The 15,544-nt window shown below is 38.8% G+C and overlaps 1 protein-coding gene across 2 annotated transcripts in view; it reads left to right on the top strand.

Annotated features, from left to right (window-relative positions):
- The first annotated feature begins 62 nt into the window (after window positions 1–62).
- Window positions 63–15,544, top strand: part of TTC27 (tetratricopeptide repeat domain 27) — a 130,709-nt gene continuing 115,227 nt past the window's right edge. Inside the window, exons 1-3 of one of the 2 annotated variants that reach the window (XM_087777218.1) lie at window positions 63–307; window positions 3,281–3,458; window positions 9,214–9,343. In XM_087777218.1, the coding sequence (XP_087633344.1) occupies window positions 220–307; window positions 3,281–3,458; window positions 9,214–9,343 (396 nt within the window). In that variant the 5' untranslated portion in view covers window positions 63–219. The remainder of the gene's footprint in view (window positions 308–3,280; window positions 3,459–9,213; window positions 9,344–15,544) is intronic. The other variant, XM_087777219.1, reaches the window with a different exon arrangement.

Raw genomic sequence — 15,544 nt, 5'->3', positions numbered from 1 at the left:
CGCTCTGCCAGGGGCGCGCACTCGGGCTGCGGCGGCGGCTGCTACTGCGCCTGCGCGGTGCCGCCTCCTCCCGGCGTGCCCGGCGCCGGTGTCATGGCGGCTCCCTGCGGCCGGTTCCTGCACATGGGTTGAGGGGACGGCGGCAGCGCCTGTCAGCGCAGGGGTCGCGAGCGAGGCGGCAGCAGCAGCGGTGGGGAGCGGGGCGGGGGCGGCGGGACCATGCTGGCCCTGGAGCGCTCCCTGCTGAGGGGCTTCCTCAGCGCGGCGGAGTCCCTGGAGTGGAAGCAGGGTGAAGTCGCGGCGGCAGGTGAGGGGAGTTCCCGGCCCGGCGCGGGGAAGGGAAGGGGCCCGGCCGTTGTTGTGGGTAGCCGGAGCCACCAGCGTCTCCGGCCGCAGGCCGAGCCGAGGCCGCGGGGGGCGGCTCCCTCCACCCGCGCTCGCTCCAGGGGTGGTCGTGTCCCCCCTTCCCGCCCTTTCTGCCCCTTGCCGGGCTGCGGGGGTCTCCTGCCGGCGCCGCGGGGCGGGGGAGGCCCGTTGGGCTCGTCAGCCTGGAGGAGGGAGGGCCGGCGGCGCTGCCGGCAGGGCAGGCGCGAGAGGTGCGGCCGCCGCGCCGGGGCTCTCCTCAGAGCTGCTCGGCCGCTGCCTGCCGGCCCCACAGGGCTTCGGGGGGAGGGGCTGCGGCGGAGGCAGTCCCGGCCCGGCGGCGGGCGGGCGCCCCACCGCCCGCTGCGTGTCGGCACTCTGGAGGCTCTTAATCACGGTGCTTCCTTCGGTTGCCTCATGACCCACGAGTGAAGGACTGCCGGCCTGTTTGAACTTGGCGGTGATGTGAAACTCCTTCTTCTGGGACAACGCGAGGAGAAAAAGTCTGGCGTGAACTACCTGTTCTCTATTTTATTAGTTATTTAGTCATAGTTGCTTCAGGGAGCAATGGAAAGCAGTCTCTTGAGGGGACTTGATTAGATTGTTACTGACCCAGCTTTCCTGCAGGGGAACACAGCAGCTTTTAAAATGTAACATTTGTCATGAAAATGTACTTCCATGTTTCAGACAGGCTAGAAGTACAGTTGTGCTCAAGTCATGTGCCATGCTGTTTAAATCACGTAGAGGTTGTAGCATATTAAAAAACTCATTTATCCTTACCCAAGCACTTACTGAATTTTGGAAGAGACCTGTATGGAGCTACTCAGCTCTATTTCCTTATGTTGTTACTTATTTAACCTTAATCATTGTACTGTCCGGGAATGTTAGGTGATGTGACTGACATCTGTCTTATCTTTTCACTGAGAATTGTATATGCTGTTTGTGGTGTGTTTTGTTGGTTTCTTTTTTTGAGTGTTCTGTTTTGTTGTTGTTTTTTTTTAAGTGGTGTGCTGCTGTAAGATGTGGGGAAGACTGTTATTGAAGAAAGGTATCTTGCAGTAGAGATAGAAAATGGTGGGGTTTGTGACGATTCTTAGTCGTCACTTATGTGGGCACTTCCTATTGATGATCCTGAAACTAAATTTAAAGACTGTGACCTTGAATTTATATTTGGTCTTATAAGAAGCTAAACGCAGAATCAAAAGTAGATTTTATGTGTTTAGAGTTATGCTGCAGTGTTACTGGAAAGAGAAAACCTCAATATTCTTCATTAGTGTCCTCACAGCCAATAGTTATTCTACAAACTACAGCATCGCCTGTCTGGACAACTATAATCCAATATAGAGAAGTTGTTATCTGGTGAAAGACAGTCTCTCCAAAGCATAGATTTGAGAAAATCTTTCCTTATTTCTGCTCTCTGTGAGAGTATGATGTCAGCAGGGCTGCAGAACCATTACAGTTCGTTTGCATATGCCCTTCCAGGTACAGCTTAAAGTGTTTTTTAAACCATCTAGCACAAATGATCTCTTACATCATTTGGCTATTCATTGTTGTAAGGAACAAAAGTAAATTGTGGTCAGCAGCCTGGTCCAGAGATATTAGAATGAATCTATCATCTCTATCGCCTCTTCTTACCAAGTCATCCGTCGCTGCTCTTGAATTTGGTTCTGTACTTGGTCTTCCCATGCGTCTGAGATTTAGAATACTTGTTTTAGCTGGGTGAGCTTGGGCTTGGTGTTTGGTTCGCTTCCTTGCACAGCTGCTGCTTGTGTGGATCTATACCTGTGCTAGCATTAAATTGCTAGCTCGGGCACTAATATTAGTGTAGCTATGGTAACGCTGAGTGCACGAGAGCTGCAATCCCAACTAGACTCACAGATTAATATTAAGGCACCTATCCTATGCAGACCTCTGCATTTCCTCAGCTGCACCATTACCAGCATCTGCATCAGCTAGTTTAAAACCAGTTAGTACATCTACATGAGTTGTAGCCACAGCTGCAGTGTAGACAGATACTGATTTTGCTCAAGAACAGAAGGTTTTAATATGGTGAAGTTGTTCTAACAGTTGCTGGATTGATTGCAGTGTAGCATATCTGAAGAAAAAAGGGAAGATACCTTCTGTGAACAAAGCTGTAGCCTAGATCAGGAACTTGGTGGGTTTGAAGCTTCTTAGGAATTAAATGTACAGCACTTCGTGACTTCTGTTAGTCTTGAAAGGCTTTCGGTGGAGAAACGTTCATGGATCCAAATCCGCGTTAGTAGTTACTCCTAAGAATTTGACTCCATATGCAGACTTCTCATTGAGATAGTAAACTTATCATAGGAAAATAATTCTTTTATGAAGATAAAATCATAATGCCCATTCTTTGTGAATATTCTAAACATTTAAAGGAAGGACTGGGTAGTTTCTGCAGTTTTACATGAGAATTTATTTACTGAACTCTTGCAAGTATTGAACCATTTTTATTTGTCATGTTTTCCCTAAAAGGGTTCTCTAGTCTGTGAAATTATTGTCTTATCTATAGGATATTACTGTAACACACTCATGTAAAATGTTTTGGAGGAAGAAAACTCTCTTGTGATAATTGAAGTTGTTTTCAATAACTGTGGTGTACATATTTGAAAGGCCATTCAGGTACGTCCCCTGAAATTTCAGTGTAAGTTTGTGTTTTACATTCATCTGATAGTTTGTATTTCACTGTAACATTACTACAAATTCTGTAAAATTTAGTTCGTATAAAGTGATGTCTGCTACTGATGTTCTTTAGTTTCAATGCAACTGCACTTTTCCTGCAATGTTAAATGAAGATTCCTTCCTTGAAAGGGGAGTGGTATTTGTTCTGGTTTGAATAGCTCTTGTAAGATGAAGTTGTTTCAAAGTTGACACTGATTTTTTTTTTTTTTCCCCCCACCAGAAAGTGGATCGTTATTGCAGTTGATTTTTGATGGGAAATACGAGGCAATATTTTCAAATTCAACTATCCAGAATGTTTTCAGTGCATCTTCCGTGACAGAGGAGAACATTGACAGTTACTTGGAGAAACAGATCCTAGCATACCTGGACTGTTCTGCAGAGGCTGATAACATGGAAAGGTGGAAAATATTATTTATTATATGGAAGATTAATAGAGGCCATGTTTTGATTTTTACAAAAAGCATTTTCTTATTTTATAATATGTGACATGGGGCTTCCAAAATTCCTGTTCTGATGGAAAAACAGAAAACGGATTTCTCTGTTTGTTCCCCCAACTCCCCTGGGGCATCTATTTATTATCATTGTTTCTGTCACTGGATAGTATTGTGACATGAGGGTTTGTTGAAAACACTAGGTTTATTTACAGTGATTACCTCTGAAGCTGCTGGTTTAAAGAAGCCAACAACTGTAAATTCATGTTGCCATGTATCATCAAACAATTTATTAACAGTTTTCTCTGAAATGTTGCATTACGTTTATGTGTCTACTTGAAGTACTGTGTAATGTTACTGTCCGAGCAATGCCTGTATTTCTGAGTCTGATTTATAGTAAGGTTGTTCTACTCAATTCTGAATGTAAAATGAGTAATGTATTACTCATGGGTGCTATTTATCGATTAATTATTTTCTTCACAAGACTTTCTCTGATAGATTCTCTCTAATTGTATTGCATATGCTAATTCTTGCTGTTAATGAGTCTGACTAGGGTTTACAGTTTGCTATATAATAAGTAATGATCAGACTAAAATCTATCACAGTAAGGACAGTAGAAACAGAAAACTGTATGTGTATATGTATTTGTTTATTTTTAAAGGTGAGGGTGGGAAAAAGTTTTGCTGAAATAAGAGCAAAAGATAAAAGAAGTTAAAGGTAAAAAGAAAGTAAGAGGAAGGTAATGTATTGCCAATAAGTGTGGCTGGGTACAAATGACTGCGTTTTGGTGTGACATACATAAAAACAAGAGTTTTTGCTAAAATGCCAGAGAGAAACAAGTAGTTGACACCTCTAAAATATTGAGCTGAGATTTGTTAGTGATTATAGTGTGGGAAAAGTTTATCTTCTAGCGTGGTATACAATACAATGTGCTCCTGTTTTCTGAATTGGGAATGTTCAGAGGTTGTTCCTGTTCATTTTTTGTCTCTAGGTGGTGTTTGGGGTTTTTTTCCCTTTCTTAATTTGTTGTGCTGTTGCTGTTAAATATTAGCTGCAGTTTAGATGGTAACATAGTCTAGAGAAATTTTTCAATATTGCTAGATTCTGTCATCTTGCAGTAGTTTATTCTGAGTAATGTGGCAAGGAAAGGAAGATCGGTCAGGGCTTAAAACAGACCCAATCCTGATCTTAATCAATGCTTGAAATATGTGTTGCTGCTTGAAATATGTGTAGCTTCCTTTATGAACCATTCAGCTTCTTAAAGATAAACATAATCTATATCATGCACTCAGTAATACTTTATACATATCCTGTCATGGTGATGTGTCCTCTTCTCCTGCTCCCACTGTGAGCTTTTATTGGCCTGTATGTCATTTACAGGACTCTGCTACTGCTGTTCTACTGCAGACAGCAAAGCAATTTGTTCCTCAGGGGCTCATAAGTCCAGCTGTTTGGTCTTTGAGGTTTTTCTTGTTCCCTCTGCAACTGTAGGCAGCATTAGAAACCCCGTTCCCAGAAGATAAGGAGGCAGATCTGCAATATTTAGCCTTTCAGAAGTGGACAGAGTGTTACCTGCCCAGAATTAGAGCCTGGAGTTTTATTCAAAACAAAAGCGTGTAGTCTTCAAAATGTATCAGTGTCTGCCAGAAACATTTTTTGTTTGTAGCAGTCAAATGAATTTTTCAAGCTCCATTGGTAATAATGTAAGAAGCTTTGAATGATATTAGTGCTGAAGGAAGTAAGTTGTGACTTTCTCTTGATAGAAAAACTTCTACTGAAAGACACAACATTTCCTATTTTAGATAGGCATTGCTTATAGCACTTAAATCTGTACCATGTTTGTTTGTCTCCAATGACTTTCTAGGTTAAAATGTGTTACATGGTTATTTTTCCTACCTGCAGGCCTTATGCCCTGTGACTGCCTTGTGGAAGGAATTAATGTGACTTTTGCACTCTGACCTTCCGTTGCCTATGATGCAAATGTTTTTGTCAATTTTTTTTTTATGGTGAAAATGTAATTTTCTTTTTCTGCTGAGCAATTCAAAGAAAGTGCAGCAAACCTCTAAGTTCTATCTCAGAAAATTCAGCAAGACACTGGTTTTCTTGTGACTTTTGGTAGACTGGCTTAGTTCAAACATGCTTTCTTTTCTGAACAGAAAAGTTGTAATTCTGGAGATTAAAAAACTCAATGGGAGTTGAATTCAATCGGAAAAAGAAAGTTGGATAATGTTAATCTTATTCTTTTAGCACAATATAAACACAGTACAAAGTACGGTTTTATAATAGTGTTAAAAGAACTCTTAAGGAGTTCTTTTTCTGAAGCTAGAACTTAGCATCTTGAGGGCAAAACAGCTCAAAATTTGGATCTAGATTATAATTTCTTTGGACATAGCCTGTAACTTCTTCCACTTTCAAATCTGTGGTTCTGTAAGGAAAATATTTCACAGTATTTTAAAATTTGCTGCAACTCATTCTACCGTTTTAACTGCTTCCCTCCTTCCCCTGCCCCAGAAGTTTTTTCACTATGGCATTTTTAGCCTTTATGGCATAAAAATGAAGTCTCAAAGCATTCCTTACAATAAACTTATTGAATAGAAGGTTGTTTTTTTTTTTTTTTTTTTTACTTTTTTTCCTGCTATTGCTACTCACTTCAATCGTTAACTGTTCTCTTCTACAGAAAACATAGCTTCATAGCTGTATTTTTAAATCAGCACACTGTAGAGGATGAAGCAATAGTATGTGTTAACCATGTAGAGGGGGAATGCCTTTTTATTTTTTCCTGAGCTCCACATAAGGGACGTGCATTCGTTGTCTGACATACAGTTTGATTCTAAAGGCTAGAAGGAAATAGTGTGCAGGGCGCAACAAGAAGAATATTTTCAGAGAGCTTATTTCAGAAGAGCGTGAAGGTCTGTTGTTATGTTTGATTCCAAAACCTAAAGAAACAAGGAAATGAGCGCTAACACTTGTTTTTTATTGACCGTGTGTTTACTACTTTTACTTTATTCAACACATAAATGAATACCAAACTTTCCGAAACAAATCCATACAATAAAGCTTGTTATGATTTCCCAACTTGAACACTGAATGGTATTTCTGGTATTTCTCTTGGGGCATCTGATGATTGGTTAACTGGTGTGCTACATATATTGAAAAACAAAAATGAAGAAATTCTTGCTGTTCCTGCAGCTTGCTTTGATGCGTATGAATTGAAAAAAAACCCCAAACCTATTCAGTGTCTAATTTTGCTTTGACTTCTCTTCTGTAATTTCTGGCTTCACTAAAAAGAAAAACACTTCCGAAACCTGTAACCTAATGGTACCTTAAGCACAGCTTGGCTATTGAGTATTTTCTCACTCTTATATTTTGTTTGTAAATTCTAGCATTATATGCAAATTCATTATTTTCTTTCAAATACAATTGCTTTATTATTCTTTATTTTGAATCTGAGCAAGATTAGGTATAGCATTATGAATAGTATATATAAGCATCTGATTTTACATCATGGATCACAATCCTACTCACTTGGTGTAAACAGTGTTTAAAAAAAAAAGGCAGGCAGCAAAACCCCCATTCACATAGAGAAAGGAAGAATGAGATGGATGGATACAGACATATGTCTAAGGAAAGATAAGAAATAAATTAAACTATGTAGGTCACCATAGTAAGTGGGACACTTGCAGCTGTTGCTTTTCAGGCAGCACAGAACAGCAGTTTTCAGGCAGCCTTTGGGAGGTGAGCATTTGCAGGTCTGCGTTGTAAGTGTGAAGGGCAGTCAGAGAGACAGAATGAAATTTTTTCTTGGGGAAAAAAAATAAGGGATAGGCAAGGGAGGCTAGCGTTTGCAGGGAGCAGAGCTTTGAATTGGCTTTCTGGTACAGAATGAGTGATAAGGAGACTGGAAGTTGGTCATGGATCTGAAAATGGGGAAAAGAATCAATTGGTGATGACAAATTAGCCAGTGGAAAGACAGTATCCCAGACAAAGTAATGGAATTGGTTATCAGTTGTTTCAGAGGCCTTCTGCATGGATATAACTGTGTCAAGACTTCGAGCAGGTTTGCCTGCCGGATAGATAGATGTCAGTAATGTTAAAATAAATAAATAAAAAATTATTAGTAGAAATAATAGTGTAAATGATAGAATAATGAAAATGAGTCTTTGAAAGACTGAAGTGCATCTGTCAAATCACAGTGCAGAGATGGTTGATTATTCCGTGTGTTATCTTTCCTTTCAGAAGCTTTGAAGCATAATTTATCATGGGAGAATAATTAGAAAAGTTATGTCTATGTGGTTGTTTTGTGTGTAATGGTAATAATTTAGTGTACAGTAATTGTTAGTGCTTTGTGTTCTTGAGTTATTTGGAAGTTTAATGGTAATCTTGGGTATGTGTTCCCGTAATATTTGCTGGTAGATAGTTAGTGGCTGAATAATGACAACTAATAAATGTTATCTTGTCCTGTTTGACAAGAACTCTTTATACCAGTCCTTGTTCTCTAACTCTCCTGAAGGCTCTGTGAATTTTTTTTTTTCAATCAAGCGTTCCCGACCCCTACTTTCTCATTGTTCTACATCTTTTGTCATATTCTTGCCCACCAGCTGCTTGTTTGTGTGTGGCTTTTCTATTTGACTTTTCTTTTTTAGGGGTTGTATAACACTTTATTCTTTTGTTTCCATTCGCAGGTCTCTTTCATCTTTAAGTCCCTGTTTTACAGCAAAAAAAGACTAGGTTTTTCCAGTTCAGCCATACTCCTTAACATACCAATTTTTATATCAAACCAGCACAATTAAAATGCTAACTTTTTGTAGGCAGGAGGCATGTTATATATGTGACAGGGCCCTTGTTGGCACATGACTGATTATAACACAATAAGGTTCTAAGTCATTCAGGAATCATGAAACAAACTGGAAGTTTGTGTAAATCTCCTAGAAGTCTACACCTGTTAAATTGACCATTAAATTCTGAGGGATTGTGCCCTGCCTCCTGCAGATCACATAGATTATTTGTTACTGTAGGTGCATAAAGAAATAGTATTAGAATGATGTTAGATGAGCCTGGTCTTGTAAATAAGGAAAACTTTACCATGCTTAGTTTCAGGAATGAAACAAAGTCTCATAATTCAATCTTTAAATAAAATACTATGATTTCAATTAAAAAGCATGATTGAATGAGATAATGTTTGCTGCCAAAATATCTGAACCAACTTGGAGGAGATAGTTTTGAGCTTTTTTAATGTTCATTTCATTGTTTTATTATCAGAGGGAGTGAAAATAAACAGCTATGTCAAAACAAAAATAAACATGCTGTTTTGGAACATGTGCTAATGCAATATCTTTTCTCTGAAAATGCTGAGGATTAGATGTATCACAAGAAAATACAGCCACCATGCAATAGGCTAATATGGGATAATTTGCGTCCTATGCTAATCTCCTTCTAATCTCTGATAGTTAAATACAGCCTTAAATTTTGAAACATATGAACTAACTCTGCTTCCAAAATGTTTGTCATTAATTGCAACCATTATAAACAAACATATTTCCGAACCTTTTAGTTCCCCATTCTTGGACACTACATTCATTGTATTTTCCTAACAAGAGAGTGATTTTTTTTATTTTTTTTTTTAAAGCTGAGGGTTTTGAATTAGTACAAGAATTAATCAGATCTTGTGGCCTTAATTAAAAATATAATATATTGCTAATTGCTTTTCTTATCTATATTACAGGCAGAGGCTGATGTTTCTACTCGGTGTGGGCAGTTTGCAGCTCTTCGTTCAAAGCAATTGGACTGGGCCTCCTGTTCAGTTAAAACTTCAGGACTTTTTGCCACCTGCATTGTTACAGAAATTCTGTGAGGTATCCTTGGATTTAAATAAGCTGTCCTTTTATTGTCACTGCTTTTCACAGATAACCATAACACATAGATGTGTCAGCGAAAGCACATCTGTGGGGCACAGTACTAGAATCAATTGCCTTGATCATTGATCCTACTGGCTGCTATTGCAAGCATCTTCAGCTATATCAGTTTTATAAGCAGTGTCCTAAAAGTCATTACTATGTTTTTCTACTTAAGAGATTTCCTGCTGGAGATGTTGGTTTTGGATGGGGAAGATATGTTTTGTTATATGGGAGCATTTACTCGAAGGGCATTTGCAGTCAATAATTTTTTTATTTATTTATTTTGGGATGTGTTCTTAGCTGGATCAAGAAAAAATATAAATGGCTTAGAAATTTTCCCTCCTTAGGGTAAGATAGAAGCTGCATATCTTGCAAATAGCAGAATATCTGGCACATACTAAGATAACAGCAGATTTGGATGCTCAGTATCCTGTTAGGCTTATGGATGATGCCAAATGAACTGTAGTAGCATTAGTACAAAAATGCTAACTTAAATAGAGATTTTGGAAGAAGACGGGAACGTCGGAGATGAAACTGAGGACTGTCAGTTTTATTTACTTTGGCATCTTTTTATGTAAATAAATAATCAACACCATAACTTCTTTTTAGTGAGATGCATATATTGTTTCTCAACATCAGCTCAGATGGAGTACCACACTACATCTCATGACTCTCCTGCACCTGTGGTTCAGCACAGCTTCTTGAGCATTAATTTTTCTGTTGGAATTAAAGCTATGGTAAAATACTGATTACTGCAGCGTGTCAGGGAAGAACATATCACTGATCTCTGCTAATGCTAAATCTACACATGTGTTTGGATTTAGAATTTCAGTGTGAATAAGGTATGGGCCATGAGCAATGTAAATGCTGTGAACTGTGGAACAAGGGGAAGTTTGAGAATATGAAAATTTTCACATAAAACCGTTGGATCTGTGTTGCATTATTGTGACATGTTTTTTGATAAAGTCCTGCCCAAGGTTTGTTTGCACGGTTATATTTCTAAATAACGAATTCAGATACAGTGTCTGTCCACTTTATTAAATAGATGTTTATCTGTTTGGTTTATCTTTTAAAGCTGACATGGTGTGTTTATAGGCTTATTTTTTGCTTGATTTTTGATACTACAAATTCAAATCTCATCTTCTGATGACTAAATAAGTAATGGTGGAAAGCAAGTGTACTAAACCTTCTAGGGTGTGAAATGAGTTAGCCGAAAGTTTTAAGTGTGCTATTTCTGAGGGGAAAAGTTCAATTTGCCATTATATATCATCAAAAACCTAAGAAATACAAACTCATTTCTTCCATTCTCCTTATAAGTTGTTTATAATCTTTAAGATTACAGTATTAAAATACTGTAATAATCTATGGGTTCTGTTTACTGAAGAACTCTAATATTCCATGTTAGTGCATATGTGCAGGCTGCAGTCTAACACAGAGGCTGCAGCCCAAGATGATAGTCATGTAATTGCTGTCATTGACAGAGTTCACAGACCTGTAAAACACAATGTTCATAACTTCTATTAACTGGCCCATTTATTGTCTGTCTTAGCAGAAGATGAGATACTAATTGCCTGTTGAATAAGGGAATACAGGTCTCCCGTTTAGTTTCTGTTATGATTCTGCTATGGCTGTGAATGTAATGCATTGAAAGATGTTTGCTTACGCAGAGGTGGTATTCCAGAAACTAAACTGGCCAGAGATTATAAAGGAAAACAGACTTGAGCATACTTGATTTCTAATGACTACTGCATCAGACTTTGATATTGCTGCAAGGTTTAGCTATTTATGCACTCAGGCAGAAGTAGGTTACCTTTATTTATATTACTGCTATCTATGTTATCTTCTTTTGAAATGTTAGTGGTTTTTTTTTCCAAGAGCACTAAACATTTATGTGCTAAAATATAATATCCAGTCCTCTTCTTTATTAAGCATATTAATTCAAAAGCTTTTGTATGTTTTGAATTATCTTTATGTACTTACTTTTCTTTCCAAGGATTCTTAGTATATAAACACTCTGTAAAAATGAACATCTCGATAAACTGACATTTTTGTCCTTCCATTAATCCAGCTTTCCTCTCTTGCATACACAGATAGAAAGAGTGGGTTAAAAATATAGCTCTAATTTTCTTCATCTGTTGTAGTCTTCCATATTCTGTCATCAAGACTGATACAATCCTGTTTTAAATAGACCTTCCATTTTTCAGGTTTTCAGACTAAAATGATCTTTTCCCATGTCAAAGTTAAAAAATTGTGTCTTCATGTTTCTTTTAGCCTGCTCTAAGTAATATCACTAACTTTCAGCCTTACAATGTCTCATTTATTTCAGGAATATTTTCAAAACTGTTATTCTTATTTTCAAAACACTTTATTGGATCAGTGTTAACTTTATGCTTTCAGGCTATGTAACTGCTGCCGTTTCTATCCTTTGAAAGTTTCACCTCTGGGTCAGTGCCATAGTTTCATTTCTGCTCCCAGGTAACTTCTGAATGTGTCATTAATTTCTTATGAGTGCATTAAGACTGCATGAGACTATAATTAATTTCAGTGAAGAAGAAATAAAATAGCCTCTTTTAGATGAGTTGCTGGTAGGGGCCTCTTGGATATCTTCCATGAACAATATTCATGAGTATGTGTACATTATTTCCCAGCCCCCAAATTGATTCCAGCCTTCTCTGTAAATTATGGTTACATTCATGAACTCTGTTAGGATTTGTTTTTATGTCCTGCAGAACTGGCTTGTGCTTTTCTCTTTTGAGTCCACACATAAAAGTAGATCAGTAATTTCTAACAGAAAACCAGCTAGCCATCTTAGTTATTAGGTGTCTTTTGGTTTTCTAAAATAACTTGGAGGCTTTACCATACCAGTTAAATAGTCTGACTGATACTACCTTGAGTTTTTAATAAATGAATTGTGTTAAAGGAAGATTTAAGAAGTACTGGATTTCAGTTAAAATGGATTGGCAGTTCCGGCTTTGAACTTGCTGGGATTAGACTAAAAACTTCTTAATTAGCTAAGTACTTAAAATAAGTGGGATATAGTAATAGGCTCCTTGTGTCTTAAAGAACTGTCACTGTCTGTCTGCATGTAAGGGAATAAAAGGTACAGAACTGTTGAAGTTGGAGCATGTTTATCCTGCCTTGAGTTTCAGAGTTTCTGAGTATTAGCTCATACTATTGAGTTCAGTATTTTAAGTAGATGAACTGGACGAAAAACCTGTGTAGTAGGACTAATCAAGACCACCAATGTCTGTAAAAATGTTGTGAGGACAAGCTGGTTTAATTGTTTGTTTTCTGAATTCATACTCGCAAGTAGGATATATTTGGTATCAGTGAGAAGCTCCATCTGGAAGAAGATCCCAATGTGTTAATTGATAATACATGTAAATAACTGGTAGGAATCCTCCAAATACATATATCAACAGCTCCTGCTGGCCTTTTTGTAACTTCCAGGCTGATTCCAAATAATGAGTTTTGGAACGCATTTGAATAATTCTTTTTCCTTATACTTGTATTACTGCTTCTTTTCTGCATTATTTGATCCTTTTGCTGGAAGAGACTGAAATATTGCCACACTTCTATTGATACCGATAGCCGTGTTCCTAATTCATATGAAAAACACCATTGTACTATGTAGTACTACTATTTCAAATCTGATATGATTCCTTAGACTTGTTACTTCAATCTACTGGGAATTCCTCTTTTTTCCCAGACCCAGATGCTTGGCTTCCATTAGCATAAACTAGCCAGAAAGAAGAGTTGAATTTTAGGCTGACTGGTGTGCTATTTGAATACCAGTGACGAGCAAGATATAGGCTTTGAAGGTTTTGCAAATTTCTCCCTCTTGTGGGAAATATAAGGAGGGATGATAAGGCTAAATGTGGAGGCAGCAGTCTTGTAGGTAGAGATAATCTGCTAAAGTAGCCTATAGTCTTGCCCTACATTCTCTTGCTACGAATATAGAAAAGAAGGGAGGTTCTTGATGCAGCTGCTTCAAAAATACTCCCTTAAAAATGGAGCAAAGTTACCCTCATAGGAAATATGAACAAGAGCATTCATAACTAAGTACTTCTGTATGTAGCACACTCAGGGAAAACTTGCTTGTGCTAGCTCACCTTTATTATCTTCAGTCTGCAACTTGGCTCTGCATGGGTTACCTGTTGCTGGCTTGGATCATGAAGCTGGAGACAGCCTCCGCTGTAATCTTATCTCCTTTGCAGAAAGTTGAAGAGAGAAGCAGTTACAAACAAAACCAAATTTTCCATCCCCTAAAGTCTAGAGTAAAGAGTGAATTCTGTTCCAAAGGACCAAATCTTTGGCTGGTAACCTCAGTACATCCTCCATTATTCTGGAAGATATATCATCTTAGCTTTGCCAAATGACAAATTGTTGTGCAGTGGTCTTTGTACTGTTTAAAATCTGAGAAGCCCAGTATATAAGGCTTAGTAGCCACATACAGGTTCCTTATTTGATAGTTTGTTTGTTTCTCCCCCCTCCTCTCCGTTTTTTTAATTAATTCTTCCCAAGCATTTAGTCAGGCTTTTTCTACCTCTGTGTATGTCTGCACTTACCTTTTTAAGATTTAGGGGAAAGATCCCCAAGACTGAGAAAGAGCTCATGAAACATTGGGAAGGCCGGTTCAGAGCAGTCCCTTATACAAAAGTAAAAACATACCAAATGCTCCCTTTGCCTCTAATCGTTATCGTTAACAAGAAAAGAACATGAAGCATCTAAAATAAAATTCTCGTACATTCTGTTCTCAGAGCTATTGAATGTGAATGGCAGAAGTTTTTTTCTGATTGTCATAAATCATAGAATATTGTGAGTTGGAAGGGACCCACAAGGATCATCGAGTCCAACTCCTGTCCCTGCATAGGACAACCCCAAAAATCATACCGTATGTCTGAGGGCATTGTCCAATTGCTTCTTGAATGTTGTCAGGCTTGGCACCGTGACTACCTCTTGGGGGAGCTTGTTCCAGTGCTCCACCACCTTCTGGGTGAAGAACCTTTTCTTAATGTCCAACCTAAACCTCCCCTGGCGTATCTTCCTGCCGTTCCCTCGGGTTCTATCATTGGTCACCAGGGTGAAGAGATCGGTGCCTCCTTCCCTTGTGGGGAAGCTGTAGACTGTGACGAGGTCTCCCCTCAGTCTCCTCTTCTCCAGGCTGAACAGACCAAGTGACTTCAGCCGCTCCTCGTACGGCTTCCCCTCTGAACCCTTCACCATCTTCGTGGCTCTCCTCTGGATACTCTCTAGTAGCTTTGTATCCTTTTTGTACTGTGGCGCCCAAAACTGCACGCAGTACTCGAGATGAGGCCGCACCAGTGCAGAGTAGAGCAGGACAATCACCTCCCTCGACCAGCAGGCAATACAGTGCTTGATGCACCCCAGGACATGGTTGGCCCTCTTGGCTGCCAGGGCACACTGTTGGCTCATGTCCATTATCATCATCGTTACTCAGGTGGTAACAGTTGTGCTGGGAAATACTTTTGAAATACTGTGAAACAGCCAAGAGTACTGTCCAGCTTGCAGTTGATTTAGGGCTTTAGTAATAGTTACTTAACAGTAGCTGTTAAATTACTGTTTGGAAGTTGAATAGATAACCAGCTGTGTTTCAGAGATTAAAAAATATGTATTTAGAGTGAATTGAGCTTCATTTGTCTGTATTTAGTCAAGAGGTGGTTGAACAGAACCACCTGCAGGTCCAACAGAAGCTGGATGATTACCTCACAGATTTCTCAGCATATGTTCATAAAGTAATTGTCTAGTATATGTTTCTATGCTTTAAGAAAATTATTCCTGAATAAAATAATTACATGTTTTGATGGCAAGTCTGGTGAAGAATGGAAAGACTCAACACTCTAACCCAGGTTTACTAGGTCAGGAACATTGTGTTAGTAAGTCTTGGGTTGTGGCCATTTTGAGATGTGAAGTTTTTGAGCTATATGAGCTAGGTTCAACGCTTTGAATATTTAAGTGTTTAAACACAAGAAGACAAGCTCAAAATTTCTTTTTACTCTTGGCCAATGATTTCTGCGCACTTGATTCCTAACTTTTCAGCCCTTGAAGCTGTAAAAGCTTAAATGTCTACCTCTTTTATATGTAGCTGTTCTCTCATCTTAAAGACTACCTTAGGGCAGTAAATTCTGTTGTTAGAAT

Source organism: Nipponia nippon, unplaced genomic scaffold, assembly GCF_047370975.1.
Source record: "Nipponia nippon isolate SJK-2023a ecotype South Korea unplaced genomic scaffold, ASM4737097v1 scaffold_4, whole genome shotgun sequence".
In the NCBI taxonomy this organism is placed as follows: Eukaryota; Metazoa; Chordata; class Aves; order Pelecaniformes; family Threskiornithidae; genus Nipponia; species Nipponia nippon.
Note: the sequence above shows the minus strand (reverse complement) of the source record. Positions and strands in the feature narration are given on the sequence as shown.